Source organism: Jaculus jaculus, chromosome 18 (assembly GCF_020740685.1).
Source record: "Jaculus jaculus isolate mJacJac1 chromosome 18, mJacJac1.mat.Y.cur, whole genome shotgun sequence".
Classification (NCBI taxonomy): Eukaryota; Metazoa; Chordata; class Mammalia; order Rodentia; family Dipodidae; genus Jaculus; species Jaculus jaculus.
The window spans coordinates 46,209,868-46,231,339 of NC_059119.1; the positions used below are offsets into that span (position 1 = coordinate 46,209,868).

Below are 21,472 nucleotides of genomic sequence, written 5' to 3' on the forward strand. Positions count from 1 at the left end.
TTAAAAAGGCACTGCTAGAATCCTCTGTTTTTATTTGTGGAGGAAAATTGGTCAGTTACTCAATATTTTGATTCCTCTTGTGTTCCAAGGGCTCAAAATTTAAAAGAGGGGGGTCCATATTCAAAATTGAGGGATAGCATGAGGGGGATGGGTCAGCTTTTGAGGGTGCTTGCTTACAAATCTGCTGGTGCCCCAGTTTAAGTCTGGTATTTGTCAGGACAAGAGACTTTGGTGCGCGCACGCTCACACAAACACACACACGCGTGCAGATAACTAATTCAAAATTAGGGGAGAAAAGCCGAGCGTGGAGGTGCACGCCTTTAATCCCAGCACTCGGGAGGCAGAGGTAGGAGGATCGTCATGAGTTCAAGGCCACCCTGAGACTATGTGGTGAATTTCAGGTTAGCCTGAGCTAGAGTGAGACCCTACCTTGAAAAAAAAAAAAAAAATTAGGGGAGAAGTAATTTGAGTCTTCCAAAAATGGTACACATGGGCTGTAGAGATGGCTCAGCAGTTAAAGGCAATTGCTAGCAAAACCTACTGACCTTGGGTTTAATCTTCCAGTACCCGTGTAAAGCCAGATGCACAAAGTGGCACATGCATTGAGTTCATTTGCACTGGCAAGAAAGAGACCCTGTCATACTCATTCGTATTTCTCTCCTCCTTCCCTCCCCTATCTCACACACAAATAATTAAAAAAAAAAAACAAAAAAAAAACCAAAATACAGGTACCCACGGGCCCTTTGAAACATGGATTAGGTTAAGAGAGGGGTTGACACTTGAGATTTGCGAGGTGGCCAAAGAAAGGAATTAGCATGCCATGCCAAAGGGCTAGTCTATGCTGAGACGATAGAAATGTGAAGATGCCATAATTGGAGTTTATGATGACAGAACATCAGGTTCTAATGAGGGAGAGAAGGGAGCCGAGCATGAATTGTAAATTGCTTTTTTTTTTTTTTTTTTTTTTTTGGTCTTAAAGACACACACACACTTACAACACTACGGCCAGACATGGTTGCAGACAAGTTCACTGGAGTGAATCGATCATGTGGATTGGCACTACCTTATTAACCTCTCTTTCATAGACCGTGGCAAATAAATTATCGCACATGCAGTTAGTGTTCAACTCCTGGCAGCAAAGGGAGGAGAGGAACTCAAAAATGGAGTAATCAATGAAACAATCAAAAATGAAGCCAACTTTGATAAGAGCTAAAGAGTCTCCATTGGGTTTGGCAATTGGGTCAACTGTCAAGTATGACAAGGGAAATTTTAATTGAAAGGTGTGTGCACACACTACATTAAAATGGTTTCGAAGAAAGTACATGTGACAGCTAATTTCCATTGTCGACTTGATCAGATCAAAAATCAGCCGGGCGAGGTGGCGCACGCCTTTAATCCCAGTAGGCAGAGGTAGGTTTGCCGTGAGTTCAAGGCCAGCCTGAGACTACATAGTGAATTCTAGGTCAGCCTGAGCTAGAGTGAGACCCTACCTCGGGGAAAAAAAAAAAAAGTGAGGATCAGGTGTTGTGGCACAGTCCTTTAATCCAAGCCCTTGGGAGACAGAGGTAAGAGACTTGCTGTGAGAACCAGCCTGAGGCTACATAATGAATTCCTGGACAGTCTGAGCTAGAGTGAGACCCTACCTCAACCCCCCCCCCAAAAGAAAATTGGGCTGGAGAGATGACTTAGCAGTTAAGGTGTTTTGCCTGCAAAGCCAAAGGACCCAGGTTTGATTCCCCAGGACCCACAGAAGCCAGATGCACAAAGTGGCACATGCGTCTGGAGTTCGTTTGCAGTGACTGGAGGCCCTGTGTGCCCATGCTCTCTTTATCTCTCTGCCTTGTATTTTCTTTCTCTTGAGTAAATAAAATATTTTAATATATATTTTACTTATTTTTTTGAGAAAGAGAGAGAGGGAGGGAGAGAATGGGTGTGCCAGGGCCTTCAGCCACTGCAAACGAAATCCAGACCGGTGCACCCCCTGTGCATCTGACTAATGTGGGTCCTGTAGAGTGGAACCGGGATCCTTTGGCCTTGCAGGCAAATGCCTTAACCGCTAAGCCATCTCTCCAGCCCCCATAAATTATATATATATATGTAATTAAGCTCAAGGAGCGGCTTGTTTTTAAAGGAGAATCTTCCTAGCATGAAATGCTACAGCCAAGAGAGGCCCAAAGTGAAAGGGGCCTGACAGAAAAGAGGGGAGGCCTGGTTTCACTGCCAATGAACCCCCAGGGCGAGTGCTCATTCCTAGGATCAGAAAAGAAATAGGTAGCCATCGCTCCTATCCCGAGGAAGACGGGAAAGTAGGTTTACTTAAAGCAGGATTCTTTTTTTTTTTTTTTTAATTTTTATTTATTTATTTGAGAGCGACAGACACAAAGAGAAAGACAGATAGAGGGAGAGAGAGAGAATGGGCGCGCCAGGGCTTCCAGCCTTTGCAAAGGAACTCCAGACGCGTGCGCCCCCTTGTACATCTGGCTAACGTGGTACCTGGGGAACCGAGCCTCGAACCGGGGTCCTTAGGCTTCACAGGCAAGCGCTTAACCGCTAAGCCATCTCTCCAGCGCTAAAGCAGGATTCTTAAAGCTAAGTATGGCTACCAAGGTAGCGCTGTTTCCCTGTCTGGAGTGTGACATTGGAGGAGATTTGGGAGTAGGCGGCAGAGGTGACTAGTGGGGAAACCTGGCCGCCTTTCCACAGACCTCTGAGGACCCGGCGATCCTCCAGGTCAGTGCGCATGACCGTCTCGAGGGACGACCGCGGGGCGTGCAGATCCCCGGGCCGCAGCACCCAGGCACCTGCGGGTGGGATGCGCGCGGGGAGGATGCTGGCGCTGCGAAGCCAGCGGCCCGGCGTTTCCTAGCAACCGGATGCCTGCCCGTGGAGAGCCTCGATCGCCATGGACCAGACAGCCATCCCCTCTGCTGCAGCGCCAAGAGAAGACCAGGGGCACGTAGAGTCGTTAGTCGCCCCCTCGGTAGGATCGCCAGCCTCCTGTAGCCCCACTGATGGGCTCCTTACACCGGAGCCTCTCCAGGATCTAACCCTGGGGGGACTGAACTCCACTTAGCTCCTCTGCTAAGGGGTCCCTGACCTCACTCTACCCTACAGTCTTTTTTCTTTTTCTTTTTCTTTTTTTTTTCTCCATCTGATCTTCACTTTATTTCCTTTCCTCTTGGTGCCTCTCTTTCACATTCCCTCCCTCGTTTGTTTCACACATATATTCTCTCTAAGACTACTGACTTTCATAGGGCCATTCGATTTCTTTCCCTTTCCAGCCTTAAGGTTTCCCCTCCATGCCCCCACGGTTTATCAGACATTTTCTCCTGTCTTCTACTTTAATACTTTTATTATTATTATTATTATTATTATTATTTGGTTTTCCGAAGTAGGGTCTCACTCTGGCCCAGGCTGACCTGGAATTCACTCTGTATTCTCAGGGTGGCCTCGAACTCATGGCCACCCTCCTACCTCTGCCTCCCAAGCGCTGGAATTAAAGTCATGTGCCACTACACCCGGCATAATACTTATATTTTAGATTGTCATTGTTTAGTTTTTGAATAAACTTGGGTGAGTGGTGTTTAAGCTATCTTTTGTCTTGTCTTTCCCTTTAAAGTGGCGTTAAATCACCAGCCCAGAGCCAAACCAACCCAAAAGCTGCCAGTTCCTTTCTTTTCCATTCATCCCTTTTGATCTCTTTCTGGATCTTTCCCACCACACTTCCCTGCTTTGGGGTAGAGGTGGTAGACCTGGCCTGCCAGAGAATATTTTCTTTCTGCGGCTGTAAAGTGTACAAAAGAAAATTCCACATAAACCTAATGTTAAAAATGCATAGGAGAAAGCCAGGCATGGTGGTGCACACCTTTAACCCCAGCACTTAGGAGGCAGAGGCAGGAGGATCTCTGAGAGTTCAAGGCCACCCTGAGACTACATAGTGAATTCCAGGTCAGCCACGGCTACAGTGAGACTCTACCTAGAAAAACAAACAAACAAACAAAAAAACATAGGAGGACAGTGCCATATATGATATCACGTTTTTTTTTTTATTTTAGAGAAATGCACATTTTTCACAGTAAAATCATGAGCTGAATAAGTAGACTTGATTCCAGTTATGAGACAGGAAGAATGAATAATTATATTGACTATTTTTACACATGGCTATATTCCTCTTTTTTTTTTTTTTTTTTTGGTTGTTTAAGGTAGGGTCTCACTTTAGTGCAGGCTTTCCTTTAGTTCATGATGTAGTCTCAGGGTGGCCTCAAACTTGTGGCGATCCTCTTGCCTCTGCCTCCCACATGCTGGGATGAAAGGTGTGTGCCACCATGCCTGGCCACATGGCTATATTCTTTTATACATTCTTGCTTGAGGCAAACCTTATTTCATAATAATACCAAAAGCACTATAAACGGGAAAGCAGAACACAATATTTTAACGATCTTAATTAGCTGAAATAGTGAAAAAGGGAATATTAAACTACTGTCGTTCTGTGGCCAGTGGGAAAGAAAGAAACGTTGGACCATTCTGAACGCATATAGAGTGTGGCTATGGAAGCAAGAACCTTCTTGGAAACTGAGTAATACCAAAATAACCTGAATCTTAACTTGACAGCTGAGGAGTTAAAAATAAAAGTTTAAAAAATAACAAAAATAAAAGTTACTATTGATCAAGCTTTGGCTGTGGGTGAGAGCCTTTTTTTATTCATGTCTAACCAAATAATGGGTTTCCTTATGACATTTTCATTATGCGTGTAAGAACTCTGGCCAGGCTGTGATGGCGCACGCCTTTAATCCCAGCACTTGGAGGACCACGGTGAGCTCAAGGCCACCCTGAGACTACCTAGTGAATTCCAGGTCAGCTTGATACCATGTTCTTGCACCTACTTTCCTACTCCGGTTAGGAACAGTAAATGAGACTTGAGAAACTTGCCTTGGGTGCTTAGCTGTAGCCCAAGCCTAGTTCCTTTCTTCCTAAGAATAACAACTTCTGTTACATCAAATATTCCTCTGACATCTGTGTGAGATATGGGCATTTATTACTATAATTTTGCCAAAGGGAATTTGGATATTTGAAACCACTTACTCGCATAGAAGAGCAATTTAAGAGCAAAATTTATCATTATCTTTTTTTTTTTAAAAAAACACCTTTTTTAAAAAATTTTTTTTTGTTCATTTTTTATTAATTTATTTGAGAGTGACAGAGAGAGAGAAAGAGACAGAGAGAATGATTAAGAAATGGTGCACCAGGGCTTCCAGCCACTGCAAACGAACTCCAGACACGTGCACCCCCTTGTGCATCTGGCTAACGTGGGTCCTGGGGAACCGAGCCTCGAACCGGGGTCCTTAGGCTTCACAGGCAAGCGCTTAACCGCTAAGCCATCTCTCCAGCCCTATCATTATCTTTTAATGATAGCTTACCTCTCTGGTGTAGGTAGATCTTTAAGTAAATGTTTTATATATTATATTTAATCTCGAGGGATCACTATTCACATGAATAAGTGTATTTTGTGTTTGTTACTAGAAACCAACCCGGAAGAATTCATCTTTTGAAAGAGAAGGATGGTGGAGAGAAACATTAACAGTGTGTATATTTTCAGTCTTTTCCTATTCAAATTATTTTTGTTTCCGTTAAAATGTTAATTAGTCTTACCTTGTAAGTCAGTGACACTTTCATTGGAAGAACACAGTGGTTGTTCAAATTTACATGGGCCTCATTTCCTACTTGTAATTTTAGTATTAGCATATGAATGAGAAATTAGCTCTAAATGTTGAATCTAATAAAAGCTTAGAAAGTGTAAAAAAAAAAAAAAACAACCAATTTTCTGGAGCACAGGTGCTTTGTAAGGCCAACCTATGACGCTGTGATGTTGGTGGTATTACAGGAGATGGAAGAGGCACCCGGGCTGGAAAAGGGATTTGGTTCCCGCTGTTACCACAGAGAGAACAGAACCCAGGTTATCTTTTGTTAACATGTATGAAATGTATAGAAATAAGATGGTACTGCATGAAAGAATGGACAAAAGAGCTACCTCAAAAGACAGTTTTTAAATATATATATTTTATATAATATATTATATACATATATATATATATATATATTATACACATTTTTATTTATTTATTTGCAAGTAGAGAGAGACAGAATGGGCATGCCAGAGCCTCCAGCTGCTGCAAACAAACTTCAGGTGCACACACCACTTTGTGCATCTGACTTTACATGGGTACTGGGGAATTGAACTCTAGTCCTTACGTTTTACAGGCAAGTGCCTTAGCCACTGAGCAGTCCAGCAAGGTATAGTTTATCTACCGCAGCAATACTCTCTATTAACACCATTCAGCAATAGAGGAAGCCCCACGGATTTAAGACTTCTTGGGATGGAACTAATTAAAAAAATGTTCTGATGATGTTACTATTTTAAAATTATTTATTTATTTGGTGTGTGAGGGCGCACATGTTTATGAGCTTCTGGAAAATTGTCCTGTCTTGCTGGGCATGGAGGTGCACGTCTTTAGTCCCAGCACTTGGGAGGCAGATCTAGGAGGATCACTGTGAGTTTGAGGTCAACCTGAGACTATATAGTGAATTCCAGGTCAGCCTGGCCTAAAGTGAGACCCCACTTTGAAAATCCCAAATAAATAAATTAAAAAAAAAATCCCTGGGCTGGAGAGATGGCTTAGCGGTTAAGTGCTTGCCTGTGAAGCCTAAGGACCCCGGTTCAAGGCTCGGTTCCCCAGGTCCCACGTTAGCCAGATGCACAAGGGGGCGCACATGTCTGGAGTTCGTTTGCAGAGGCTGAAAGCCCTGGCGTGCCCATTCTCTCTCTCTCTCCCTCTATCTGTCTTTCTCTCTGTGTCTGTCGCTCTCAAATTAAAAAAAAAAAATCCTATTGTGATGGGGAGGTAAAATGATGGAGAATGGAATTTCAAATGGGAAAGTGTGGGGGGGGGAGGGAATTAACATGGGATTTTTTTTATAATCATGGAAAATGCTAATAAAAATTCAAAAAAATTTCCTGTCTCTAAGCAGATGCAGTGGGATGATAGAAGCTCGCACAGCTTCCAGCATTTTCTGTGGGGTCTGGGAATTTTCATAAGATAGACAACAAACCATGATAATTCCTTCCTATCCCCTCTATTGTCCCCGTCCCAAATCCACCCTACATTGAATCCCTTCTTTAGTCTCTCTTCTATTTTTTTTTTTAAATTTTTATTTATTTATTTATTTGAGAGCGACAGACACAGAGAGAAAGACAGGTAGTGGGAGAGAGAGAATGGGTGTGCCAGGGCCTCCAGCCACTGCAAACGAACTCCAGATGCGTGCGCCCCCTTGTGCATCTGGCTAACGTGGGTCCTGGGGAACTGAGCCTTGAACCGGGGTCCTTAGGCTTCACAGGCAAGCGCTTAACCGCTAAGCCATCTCTCCAGCCCTCTTCTATTTTTGATGTCATAACTTTTTCCTCTTTGGCTGGATGGATACTTAGTGGCTAAGGCGATTGCCTGTAAAGCCAAAGGACCCAGGTTCGATTCCCCAGGACCCGCATTAGCCAGAGGCACAAGGGGGCACACACATCTGGAGTTCATTTGCAGTGGCTGGAGGGCCCTGGCACGCCCATTCTCTCTTTCTCTCCTTCTTTTTCTGTCAAATAAATAAACAAAAATAAAATATTTTTTAAATTAAAAAATAACTTTTCCTCCGATTATAAAGGGCTTGTGTAAGTAGCTTCAGCCACTGTGAGGTCATGAATATCAAGGCCTTTTTGTTTGTGGAAGAGGGCATTGTAAGCAGTCCTCCTCTTCCTTTGGCTCTTACATTCTTTCTGCCACTTCTTCTGCAATGGACCCTGAGCTTTGAAGGGTGTGATAGAGATGTCTCAGTGCTGAACGTGTCCCCTCGCTTCTCACGCTGAGTCTCTGCAGTGGTCACCAACATTTGAAAAGATAAGCTTCTCTAACCCAAAGCGAGAGTAGTATTAATATAAGGGCATAAAATTGGTATTTAGAGGGCAGTCTGATGGGCATAATATATCCATGTAGCCAGACAGCAGTAGTCATTACTCCCCTAGGGCTAATGACTTCCCTAGTCATAGGCTTTTTTTTTTTTTTTTGGTCTTGTTTTTGTTCTGGCCCAGGCTGACCTAGAATTCACTATGGAGTCTCAGGGTGGCCTCGAACTCACAGTGATCCTCCTACCTCTGCCTCCCAAGTGCTGGGATTAAAGGTATTTGCCACAACACCCAGCATGCCATAGGGTTTTGACTAGCTTTTTAGTACCAGGCATGAATTCCCTCCCGTGGAGCAGGCTTCCAATCCAATCAGACAGCATTTGGTTTTCCCTGTAGCAGCCATGCCACTATTATACCAGCTGGTGCATTTGGCCTGACTGGCCAGCCATAAGGCTTGAGGGGTCTACTGCTGGTTAACGCTGTTGGTTGATTTCTCCCCAAAGGCTGTGTGCTCCCTAGCCCCAGCATTTTGACAGTCAACAGGGAGGAGGTGAAACTGAGTACTTTTAATGGAAGAACTGGGTTGAGTGTTCAGAGGGAATGTGATCACAGAGAGGCAGGTTCTAAAACTTCAGACTTGGACGTTCAGCCACATTGAGGTTGTGATTTGAAGTGCCAAGCCTCTTGTTGGGCTATAAGTAGGCCACGTGTTCATACCATTCACCTTGAGACTCAAGCTGTATTTTAATCTCCCTCTAGTTAGAAACAAAGCACCTATGAGGGAGTAGGGTAGCTTTTAGCTAGCCAAGAAACTGCTAAATATTCACATATTGGCCTGCAACCTATAGTAAAGTAAAAATTATAAATAAGGTGGGCGTGGTGGTGCACACCCTTAATCCCAGCACTTGGGAGGCAGAGGTGGGAGGATTGCCAAGAGTTCGAGGCCACCCTGAGATGACAGAGTGAATTCCAAGTCAGCCTGGGCTAGAGTGAGACCCTACCTTGGAGAAAAAAAATCATAAATATATACTCAAAGTTACCTTTTAAAAGTAAGCCTTAACAACCTTTTTGCAAGAACTCAGAAGTGAAACCACCAGGATTCTTTTGAAATATCAATATTCTTCTGTCAAGAATGTTCGTTACATTGGATAGAATTTCATGGAACTTTGAAAAAGGAGACATGCTGCATAGAAACGATCCTTCAAGAATGGCTCAGTGGGGGCTGGAGAGATGGCTTAGCCGTTAAGCGCTTGCCTGTGAAGCCTAAGGACCCCGGTTCGAGGCTCGGTTCCCCAGGTCCCACGTTAGCCAGATGCACAAGGGGGCGCACGCGTCTGGAGTTTGTTTGCAGAGGCTGGAAGCCCTGGCGCGCCCATTCTCTCTCTCTCTCTCTCTCTCTCTCTCTCTCTCTGTCTTTCTCTCTGTGTCTGTCGCTCTCAAATAAATAAAAAATATTTAAAAAAAAAAAAAAAAGAATGGCTCAGTGGTTAAGGCACTTGCCTAACAACCCGAGTTCAATTCCCCAGGACCCACATGAAGCGCAAAGTGGCATATGTGCCTAGAAGGTGTTTGCAGTGGTTACGAGGCTCTGGCAGACCCTCTCTCTGTCTCTTTTCTCTCTCTCTCTCTCTCTGCTTGCAAATAAACCAATTAAAAATTAAAAAAGAGCCAGGCGTGGTGGCACACGCCTTTAATCCTAGTACTCGGGAGGCAGAGGTAGGAGGATCACCGTGAGTTCGAGGCCACCCTGAGACTCCGTAGTGAATTCCAGGTCAGCCTGGGCTAGAGCGGGAAAAGTTACAGATTTATGCAGCAATGTTATAACTCATGTCCATTTCCCACAGAATACTCCTATCCCTGGCACTTACCACTTGAGAACTTTCATTGAAGAATCCCAATTAAATCCAGTGAAAATAACCTACAATTTTAAAAATGAAGGCAGGAAAAAGCCACCTCTTGTGCAAAGAAACGATCTAGTCCTAAATGATCTTCCACAGTACAAGCCACCTGACATCCTGGACGTGTTAAACAAACAGATGGCCACATACTCATTCAAAGACCAGCCCCGGCCAAGCCCCAGCATGCTAGTGGACAGAGATAAGGTAAGTGCTGCTAGTAAATTCAATTCTGTGAGAAAAGCTTCTAGAAGCTTCTGGGGAAAACATTCTTTTTTTTTTTTTTTTTTTTTTTGTGGTATATTCTTGCTCTAGCCCAGGCTGACCTGGAATTCACCATGTAGTCTCCAGGTGGTTTTGAACTCATAGGGATCCTCCTACCTCCGCCTCCCTAGATACAGGGATTACGGGCATGTGCCGTTACACACGGCTGAAAAGATTCATTATATTTTATTTTACTTTATTATTATTTTGCGGGTTGGGGGGTTTCTAGGTAGGGTCTCATAGTAGCCCAGGCTGACCTGGAATTCACTATGGAATCTCAGGGTGGCCTCCAGCTCACGGTGATCCTCCTACCTCTGCCTTCGAGTGCTGGGATTAAAGGCGTGCGCCACCATGTCCGGCAAGATTCTTTTTTTTTTTTGTTTTTTTTTTTCATATCCTTGCCAGTGTTTATTATTACTTGTTTTCTTTTTTTTTTTTTAATTTTTATTAACATTTTCCATGATTATAAAATATATCCCATGGTAATTCCCTCCCTCCCCACCCCCACACTTTCCCGTTTGAAATTCCATTCTCCATCATATTACCTCCCCATTACAATCATTGTAATTACATATATACAATATCAACCTATTAAGTATCCTCCTCCCTTCCTTTCTCCAAAGATTCTTTTTAAAAAAAAAATATTTTTATTTTATTTTTATTCATTTATCTGTGGAGGGAGAGAGAAAGAGATGGACAATGGGCCTGCCAGGGCCTCCAGCCACTGCAAGTGAACTCCAGATGTGTGCCCCACCTTGTATATCTGGCTTATGTGGATCCTGGGGAATCAAACCTGGGTCCTTTGGTTTTGCAGTCAAATGCCTTAATTGCTAAGCCATTTCCCCAGCCAGAAAATGTTCTTTATGCACAGAGTATATGCTTCCCTTCCTCCCATGGAAAACCTCCAGGATGTCTTGTTTCCTATGGAAATGAAAGAAGGGTTGCCTCTGGCTTGAAAAATGTCTTGTAAGATTTTTTGTGTGTAAGGCCTTCTTAACCTAAGGAGTGTGTTTGGAGAGAAATATTTCCCCCTAGGGCAACTCTTGGCAGGATTCCTCATGGCTGGAAACTGGGATTCTATCTGTGGGCGGGCCACGAACGCTCACTGATCTCTCGAGGCAGTTGACTTTGGCGAATCCTCTTACACAGAAAATCAGGGGCTGGGGAAATGGCTCATTGGTTAATGGTACTTGCGTAACCAGAAAACTCTGTCTTTGGGTGAATATCCTTATAGTTTATCTTATTTATTTTTAAATATTTTATATTTATTTATTTACTTATTTATTTGACAGAGAAAGAGAAGGAATGGGCGCACCAGGGCCTCCAGCCACTTCAAACGAACTCCAGACGCATGTGCCACCTTGTGCGTCTGGCTTATGTGGGTCCCAGGGAATCATACCTGAGTCCTTTAGCTCTGTAGCGCCTTAACCGCTGAGGTATCCCTCCAGCCCTATCCTTATAGGATAAATGTAACTATACCCCAGGGACACTTTTAAATTTTTTTCTTGGCTGAATCCCCATGTAACTCAGTAGTAGAGGACATGCTTAGCATTGACAAATCCCAGGGCTTGATCCTGGCACCAAAACAAACCAGAAAGCAAGCGTTTCTTGTAGAAATGGGCTTGTAGTCACAGAAGGTCAGATTTTCTTCACAGCTCCACCGGTTCATTCACGGCATCAGTACTACAGAGCGTCCCATGCTTACAGCCTTGTGCTTGGCTCTGTTGAAGGAAGACAGATGTCCCTGACCTGGAAATAGCTAAGGCGTAATATATGACCTAATAGATCAAGCGCTGGGATAAATGGGCAGAAGGAAGTGCTAAAATGATCTCAAGCCAGAACAAAATTTTCAGAATCGTATGAAAACCCGAGAAGAAATGCATGGCAACCCAGAGGTTGAGTGAGAATCAGTAGCTGTAGCTACGTGTAATAACACACATATAGTCACAGTATTTAGGAGGCAGAGCTAAGACAATCAAGGTCCAGAGCAGCATGGAGTACATAGCAAGACTTTGTTCTTAAAAAAAAAAGCCGGGTGTGGTGGCGCACGCCTTTAATCCCAGCACTGGGGAGGCAGAGGTAGGAGGATTGCCATGAGTTCGAGGCCACCCTGAGACTACATAGTGAATTCCAGGTCAGCCTGGGCTAGAGTGAGACCCTACCTCAAAAAAACCAGACAATAAGAATAAAAATAAATAAAGGTGGGGGAGGATTTAGGAGATGGCTCAGTGGTTAAAGGTGCTTGCCCGCCATCCCGGGTCCAATTCCTTAGTGCACACATAAAACCAGACACAAAATGGTGCGTGTATCTGGAGTTCACTGGCAACTGGCAAGAGACTCTAGTATGCCTATGCACACATGTGTACAATGTACAAATAAATAAACTGTGACCAAAAACACACAAAACCATAATATGTTGCTGAAGACTCCACATACGTGGGCTGCAAGGCCACTGAGAAATCCTGCTGGAACTGAGCTGATAACCTTCTCCATGTAGACCAGCTGACAGAAAGCTGGAAGAAGACATTCTATATGCAGTTCAATGGGAGAAAGAGATACCACCAGTGAAGATACTCAACAATGGACACTGCAAGCCTTGTAATTGGCCAGCCAGCCTAAATGAGCCAATGGGTGCAATAGTGGCACATCTGTCATGGTGGAAACCAACTGCCCTCCAATTGGACTGTAGGCCCGCTCCATGGGAGGGAATACATCCCTGATACTGAAAACTTAAAACAGGGGTAGTCATGAGCTGTAGGGGTGTAACATCTGCTGCTGTCTGGCTAAATGTATACACTATGCTTATCAAACTGCCCAGTAAGCACTTCTCTTAATATTCATATCCTTATATTAATGCTACTCTCACTTTGGGTAGAGAATCTTCTCTTTTCAGATGGCAGTGACCTTCTAATGACTCAGAAGGTATCATAGTGCTGGAAAGAAGTGACTGGAGTACTGAGTAACATCTCGATCACACCTTCCAAGGCTTAGGGTCTAATGCGAAAGAGGTGGCAGAAAGAATGTAAGAGCCAAAGGACTCCTTACAACATGCTCCCTCCAGACATAAAATGGTCTGGATATCCATGACCTCACAGCGCCTGACACTACCTACACAAGACCATCATAAGAAGAGGAAAAGATCATGACATCAAAATAAAAGAGAGACTGATTGAGATGGGGAGGGGATATGACGGAGAATGGAGTTTCAAAGGGGAAAGTGGGGGGAGGGAGGGTATTACCATAGGATATTTTTTATAATCATGGAAAATGTTAATAAAAATTGAGGGGAAAAAGCCATAATAAAAACAAGTTGTGATTGCCAAGTGGCCAAGAGGGTTTCAGTAGAATGTGTACACGGATCCGCCGTGTGTTTCTTGCCAGGTGTTCACAGGTTAGATCCGTGAAACAGAACAGAATGTGTAAATGTTCACTGGGTGAGTCTGGCCCTGTTCCATCAGTGGATGGACATAAACCCTAAACTATACTTGGCTTTATGGCTTGGAGTCAGGTAGCCAAGCCACCCCACTCTTTTTGTTTGTTTGTTTGTTTTTATTTATTTGAGAGTGACAAAGAGAGAAAGAGGCAGAAAGAGAGAGAGAGAAAGAGAGAGAGAATGGGTGCGCCAGGGCCTCTAGCCACTGCAAACGAACTCCAGACGCATTGCGTGCCCCCTTGTGCATCTGGCTAACGTGGGACCTGGGGAACCGAGCCTCGAACCGGGGTCCTTAGGCTTCACAGGCAAGTGCTTAACCGCTAAGTCATCTCTCCAGCCCCACCCCCAATCTTAATTAATTCTTCCATGTTGTCCTGGGCCACGTCCTTCCCTCTTGCTTCATCTCTTGCTCTTGCCCATCTCCGGGCATCCGTCAAAGGCTCACGGTGGAAAAGGCACCACAGAAGGGAAGAATTAGGCAAAACTAAAAATTTTAAAACACCAAGCTTACTTGAAGGGATGGAAGGGCTTCTGTAAACACACTTTTCCTACTTCTTTCTACCCCACCTCCCACAGAGGATTAAGTTACTGAAATTGGAATAACTCAATGTTTTCTTTCTTAAAAAATATTTTATTTATTTATTTATTTGAGAGAGAGAGAGAGAGAATGGGTGCACCAGGGCCTCTATCCACTGCAAATGAATATTAGAGGTATGCGCCACCTTGTGCATCTGGCTTTACATGGGTCCTGGGGAACTGAACCTAGGTCCTTTGGCTTTCCAGGCAAGTGCCTTAACTGCTAAGCCATCTCTCCAGCCTGAATTCAATGTTTTCTTTTTTCTGATATTTGAGAATATGTTCACAAGGGGATATAGTCAGATAAAACGTTGTTTATTCACCTATATGATTCAAAATTCTCTTGTTTTTTATTTTTTTAAGGTAGGGTCTCACTCTAGCCCAGGTTGACCTGGAATTTACTATGCAGTCTCAGGGTGGCCTCGAACTCATGGTGATCTTCCTATGCCTGTCTCCCGAGTGCTGGGATTAAAGGCGTGTGACATCATACCTGGCTAGAATTCTCTTCCTTTAATAGTAGAGCTCAGTAGAATAATTTGAATTGGGACAGATATAGCAAGTGTTAGTGTTATTTGTTAAAATAGCACAGCAGTCTCAAGCTCTGTCATTTTAAATAGAATACACCTCATCTATACTGGTTGCAGTCAGGTTTGCATTGCTGGCAGAAATCACCCAACCAAGAGCAGCTTGTGGGGGAACAAAAAGGAGGGGAGTTATTTTGGCTTACAGGCTCGAGGGGAAGCTCCATGATGGCAGGGGAAAATGAGGGCATGAGCAGAGGGTGGACATCACCCCTGGGCCAACATCAGGTGGAAAATGGCAACAGGAGAGTGTGCCAAACACTGGCAAGGGGACACTGGCTATAACACCCATAGGTCCATCCCCAACAATGCCTCGAGGAGGTGTTAATTCCCAAATCTCCATCAGCTGGGAACCTAGCGTTCAGAACACCTAAGTTTACGGGGGGGGAGGGGCGCCTGAATCAAACCACCACAATACTGGCGGGTTTTTTTGGTTTTAGTTTGTTTTGGTTATATTTTATAATTTTTATTTATCTATTTATTTGTTGGGGGGAGCACATGTGCTATAGCGTGCATGTGGAGCCAAGAGGATCACTTTGAGGTGTCTGTGTGCCCCCTTTTTGAGCTAGGGACTCTTAGCAGACTGTAAATGACTTTCAGCCTAGCTGGCAAGTGAGGTTTGGGTTCTCCTGGCTCTACCTCCCACTGTCCTAGGTTCAAGGGGATCACAGATGCATTCACCACTTTGCAACTGTCTTTATGTAAGTGCTGGAGAATTGAACCTGGGCCAGCAAGGCTTTGCAAGCAAGTACCTCTAACTGATGGGTGATATTCCCAGACCCGTCATTTAATTAATTTTCTAATTAGTTAATTAATTAAATTTTTGTTTGTTTGTGTTTTGTTTGTAGGGTCTCACTCTAGCACAGGCAGACCTGGAATTCACTATGTAGTCTCAGGGTGGCCTCGAACTCACGGCGATCCTCCCAAATGCTGGGATTAAAGGTGTGCGCCACTACCACCCGCCCGACCGTTATTTTGTTGTTTTTATTTTTGAGGCACAAAAGTAGACCATCTTTCTCCCTGTGATCCACTTTTTCTTGTGGTGCAAGTCAACCACTGGCCCCCAAAGTTACTCCCCTTATTTCTTGAAGATAAATTTTAGCTCCTTTGTTTACTGCCCCATTTTCCACTTCCACCACAATTTCAGTACACATGTAGATGACTTTCCAACAACGGGCTCCTTGGTTTCCTCACCAACTGTTCTCCTCCTCAGCTATTCATCTCGTAGATTATTTTTTCAGAACTCATAATTTCAACCCTCAGTAATCTCTTACATGGCTCCAACTCACTGGCTGTACTTTAGTATTCCACTATCCCTCACCCCTGTCTCCAAACCCACTGATTCTCCCACATTTCACTTCCCCTCACCTTCCTTCTATTTCCTCCTTCCCAGCAAGCTTAAATTCCATAGATAGGGGCTGGAGCGATGGCTTAGCGGTTAAGGCGCTTGCCTGGGACGCCTAAGGACCCAGGTTCAATTTCCCAGTACCCATGTAAGCCAGATGCACATGGTGGCTCATGCTTCTGGGGTTTGTTTGCAATGGCTGGAGGCCCTGGTGCACCCATTCTCTCTCTATCAGCCTCTTTCTCTCTCTGTAAAATAAATAAATAAAATAAAATATTTGAAAAATCCCATAGTTAAGCCGGGCGTGGTGGCACACGCCTTTCATCCCAGCATTTGGGAAGCAGAGGTTAGAGGATTGACATGAGTTCAAGTCCACCCTGAGATACGTAGTGAATTCCAGGTCAGCTGGGCTAGAGTGAAACCCTACTTTGCAAAACCAAATAATAATAATAATAATAATAACAATAATAATAAGAATAATAAAAATCCCATAGTGAATCAGGATGACCACTCCCCATGGACACTGTTGATTCCCTGGGTCCTGAGTGGCCATCTCTTGCTTGTTTGGCAAGGTCACATGTGGGTTGAATCTAAGTGTGTTCCTGGCAGCTGTTTGCATGCTATTTTTTAAAATTGTTTTATTTATTTATGAGAGAGAGAGAGAGGCAGATAGAGAAAGAGTGGCCATGCCAGAGCCTCCGGCTACTGTAAACGAACTCCAGACACATGTACCACCTTGTGCATCTGCCTTATGTGGGTACTAGGAATCCTTAGGCTTTGCAGGCAAGTGCCTTAACTGCTAAGCCATTTTGCCAGCCCTGTGTACATGTTATTGAACTAGTGTTATTTTAAAATATTTTATTTTTATTTATTTATTTACTTATTTATTAAAGACAGAGAGAAGGAGAGAGAGAGAATGGGCACGCCAGGGCCTCTAGCCACTGCAAACAAACTCCAGATGCAGGTGCCCCTAGTGCATCTGGCTAACGTGGGTCCTGGGGAATAGAACCTGGGTCCTTAGGCTTCTCAGGTGTGCACCTTAACCACTAAGCCATCTCTCCAGCCCCTAGTGTCATTTTAAGCCCTTCACCTACAATGAGCACCACGTGGACTTCTCTGGCCTGTTTTTGCTTTCCCCGATTCCTGCACGACCCTATCACATACTGTCCTCACTTTATAGCCTGTATTGCTTTTTTCCGGTTCTCCGTCTTGGGATTTTCTTCTTAGCCTTTTTCCAGATCTCTCCACCTCCTCCCCATCTGTTCGTCTTGGAATGCCCAGGCTTTCAGACTCTTTTCCCCATCTTCCCTCTCTCCCTGGATAGTGATTTCTTCCAGCCTCCAGGTGGTGAACACCACCTATTTGCGGGAGATTACCAGGTGTGTATCTCCCATTTAGTCTTGACTCAAAGTCTCTTTGCCTTTTTGACTTTCACACTGGTTGTGTCTAAGCCAAGGTTTCTCAGCTTTGGCACTAGTGAGATTTTGGACAAGCTTACTCTTCATGGGGGAGGGGGGAAGAAGGGGTGCTTTGTAAGCAGGCAGCAACATTTCTGGCCTCTGCACATTAGCTGCCCTTGGTAATCTCCCCTCCCCAAAGTGCCACTGATGATTACCAAATGTCCCCGTGGGCTGCTATGTCCCCGGAGACTAACCACTGGTCAGAGACACTGTGATTGTGTATATGATCTCTGGTCAGTTTTTCTCAGGGTCAGTAGGCCTATTGTGAATGGAGTTGCACTTAAAAAAATCAATTATTTATTTATTTATATGACAGAGAGAAAGAGATAGAGAGGGAGAGAATGGGTGCACCAGGGCCTCCAGCCACTGCAAATGAACTCCAGATGCATGTGCCACTTTGTACATCTGGCTTATGTGGGCCCTGAAGAATCAAACCCGGGTCCTTTGGTTTTGCAGGCAAATGCCTTAACTGCTAAGCCATCTCTCCAGCTCCCCACCCCTCTTTTTTTAAGAGAAGAAAGCTAACATTTAAAAAAATATTTTATTTTTATTTATTTACTTGAGAGGGAGAAAGAAAGGAGAGAGAGAGAGAGAGAGAGAGAGAGAGAGAGAGAGAGAGAGAGAATGGGCGTGCTAGGGCCTCCAGCCCCTGCAAATGAACTCCAGATGCAGGCACCACCATGTGCATCTGGATTAATGTGAGTCCTGGGGAATTGAACCTGGGTCCTTAGGCTTCACAGGCAAGTACCTTCACCACTAAGCCATCTCTCCAGCCCTGGGGGTTGCTTTTTCATTTCTTGCTTAGCTAGTTCATTACTGGTGTGTGAAAATACCACTGATTTGCTTTTTCATTTTTATGTTTATTTTTATTTTAAATTTATTTACTTTTTTTTTTTTTTTTTTGGTAGGGTCTCACTCTGGTCCAGGCTGACCTGGAATTAACTCTGTAGTCACAGGGTGGCCTTGAACTCATGGCGATCCTCCTACCTCTGCCTCCCGAGTGCTGGGATTAAAGGCGTGCACCACCACGCCTGGCTGTATGTTGATTTTATATGCTACGACTTTACCGAGCCTGTTTCCCATTTCTCTTCTCCTACTCACTACAAGCACACCCGCATTACAGAAGCCCACCAAAGTTTTCAGGTCATCCAAGAGGTCTGGGGATCTGAACTCAGGTACTCAAGAGTCGCTGTGTAGGCGCTCTGTACACAGTCCTAAATGTGCCTTCCATCTTTCAGATAGAAATGTTGAGTCTAGCTGGGCACTGTGGCACACACCTTTAAACCCAGAACTTGGGAGGCAGAGATAGGAGGATCGCTACCAGCCTGAGACTACATAATGAATTCCAGGTCAGCCTGGGCTAGAGCGAGACCCTACCTCTAAGCCTCTCCCCACCAAAAAAAGAAATATGAGTATAGGGTTACAAATGGAGGGGTTGAAGTTTGAACACGCTAGGGGGGAAAAGTGTCCTCAAGTCAACTCTTTGTGCCAATTATGTGGTTCCAAAATATCCCTACAATGAAGAGGTCAGGGTCTGCGGCCAACTTAGCAGCTCCGAACAAGGTCAGTCAACCCAAAAGAAAGCAGAATGCTACAACTGGAAAGATGCAAGGAAGATTCCAGAAAGGGCTGATCACTGTGTGTCTTTAACACTTGCCTCAAAGTGTTAGAATGAGTCATGTTCTCTTACATTCTAATTCAAGTAGATAGTCTGATTTTAAAAAGCAATGGACAGGGGCTAGAGAGACAACTCAGCAGTTAAAGGTACTTGCTGGGTTCAGTTCCCCAAAACCCACGTAAAGCCAGATGCACAAAGTGGTGCAATCATCTGGAGTTCATTTGCAGTGGCAAGAAGTCCTGGTGTACCCATTCTCTCTCTCTCCCCCCATCTCTCTCTGCTTGCAAAAAAATAGTTGCTGGGCATGGTGACACACACCCTCAATCCAAATACTTGGGAAGCAGAGGTAGGAGGAGCCCCATGAGTTTAAGGCCACCCTGAGACTACCGAGTAAATTCCAGGTCAGCCTGGGCTAGAGAGAGACCCTACCTCGAAAAGCAAGCAAGCAAACAAACAAAAGTAATGGATACAAACAGCAATTGTGAAGTAGTTTAGAAGGCAATTTGGCAACCTAGAAATATTTTAAATGCAAGTAGCAGTAAACTTGGCAATGCCTTATTAATTAGCTAAGTAGTATGTTAATCATTTTGAGAGATCACTTTATATTAAGCCTATGGTTGGTCTTACTAAATTGTTATGAGATGTTTATATAACATTGCGTCATTGTTTGTAATTTCATTTAATTAGAAAATTGACCCCAAAACTAAACACCGATGCATCTATGAAACAGCATACTGTTGGGTATCCTGTTAAAATAATGAGGTGCTGATATGAAAGTATCTCTTAAGTCATCATTAAGTAAAAAAAAAAAAAAAACTCAACATGTGAATTCATGTTATAGCATTATCCCATTTATATAAAGGAAAATAAATAAATATATATATATATGTGAGGTTTAATGTACATATTTTTTAAAATTTATTTTATTAGATATGGACATACTTAGTATGTAGACAGTACATGTTGGTACCATCTTACCCTCATCCCCGCCCCTTTCCTGAAGAGGCCCTTCGTGTTAGGAATGCCGTCAACCCCATGGGGATTGTGGGTCATGCGCTGTGGGGGCAGAAGTCAATTATGGGGGAGAGGCAATGTCTCTGTAATGCACAAATATTTCTTGAGAGGTACATAATCATTTTTATTTATTTATTTATTTAAGAGAGAGAGAGAATGGGTGTGCCAGGGCCTCTAGCCACTGCAAATGAACTCCAGACTCATGTGCTGTCTTGGGCATCTGACTTACGTGGGTGCTGGGGAATCGAACCCGGGTCCTTTGGCTTTGCAGGTAAGCACCTTAACTGCTAAGCCATCTCTCCAGCCCAGAGGTACATAATCATTAATGGTAGCTTACATTTGGAAAATAGGGTCTAAATGAGGGACAAGGAGACTGTTTTCTTTTTTTGAAGGTAGGATTTGCTCTAGCCCAGGCTGACCTGGAACTCACTATGTAGTTTCAGGGAGGCCTCAAACTCACATCAATGCTCCCACCTCTGCCTCCTGAGTGCTGGGATAAAAGGTGTGCGCCACCATGCACAGCATGAGACTGGCTTTTCCTTAGTGAAGAAGTGAACTTTTGGGGGAACTAAAGACATAGCCCAGTGGTTAAAGGTGCTTGTTTTCTTTCTTCCTTTCTTTCTTTTTTTTAATTTATTTTACGAGGTAGGGTCTCACTTTAGCTCAGGCTGACCTGGAATTCTCTATGCAGTCTCAGGGTGGCCTCGAACTCACAGTGATCCTCCTACCTCTGCCTCCCTAGTGCTGGGATTAAAGGCGTGTGCCACCACGCCCGGCTCTAGGTGCTTGTTTTCAAAGCCTGACAGCCTGGATCTGATCCCCAGTACCCACATAAAGCCAGATGCACAAGGTGGTACATGAATCTGGAGTCCCTTTGTAGTGGCAGAAGGTCCTGGCATGCACCACTCACTCTGTCTGCCTCTCCTCTCTCTCTCTCGCTTAAACAAACAAACAAACAAACAAACAAAAACTTGAATAGGCTACAGAGATGGCTTAGCAGTTAAGGCACTTGCCGGCAAACCCAAAGGATCCAGGTTCAATTCCCCAGGACCCACGTAAAGTCAAATGCACAGGTTGGCGCATATGTCTGGAGCTCGTCTGCAGTGGCTGGAGGCCCTGGTGTGCCCATTCTCTCTCTCTCTCTCCCTCTTTGTCAAATAAATAAATAAATAAATAAATAAATAAATAAATAAATAAATACAAACAAAAAGAGCAGCGGGCTGAGAGTGTATAAAGCATGAGCGTGTAAGTTCAGACCCCCAACACCCACGTAAAGCCAAACTGTGGCGGCATCAGTAATCCTGGTGCCCCTACAGTGAGAAGGAAGTTGGAAACAGGAGCAAC

At 44.2% G+C, this 21,472-nt stretch overlaps 1 protein-coding gene across 1 annotated transcript in view; it reads left to right on the plus strand.

The window, feature by feature from the left end:
* Positions 1 to 2,902: 2,902 nt before the first annotated feature.
* The window catches only part of Stpg4 (sperm-tail PG-rich repeat containing 4), a 61,291-nt gene continuing 42,721 nt past the window's right edge, over positions 2,903 to 21,472 (plus strand). The window contains exons 1-3 of the mRNA XM_004660201.3: positions 2,903 to 2,980; positions 5,521 to 5,580; positions 9,787 to 10,044. Coding sequence (XP_004660258.2) covers positions 2,903 to 2,980; positions 5,521 to 5,580; positions 9,787 to 10,044 — 396 coding nt within the window. The remainder of the gene's footprint in view (positions 2,981 to 5,520; positions 5,581 to 9,786; positions 10,045 to 21,472) is intronic.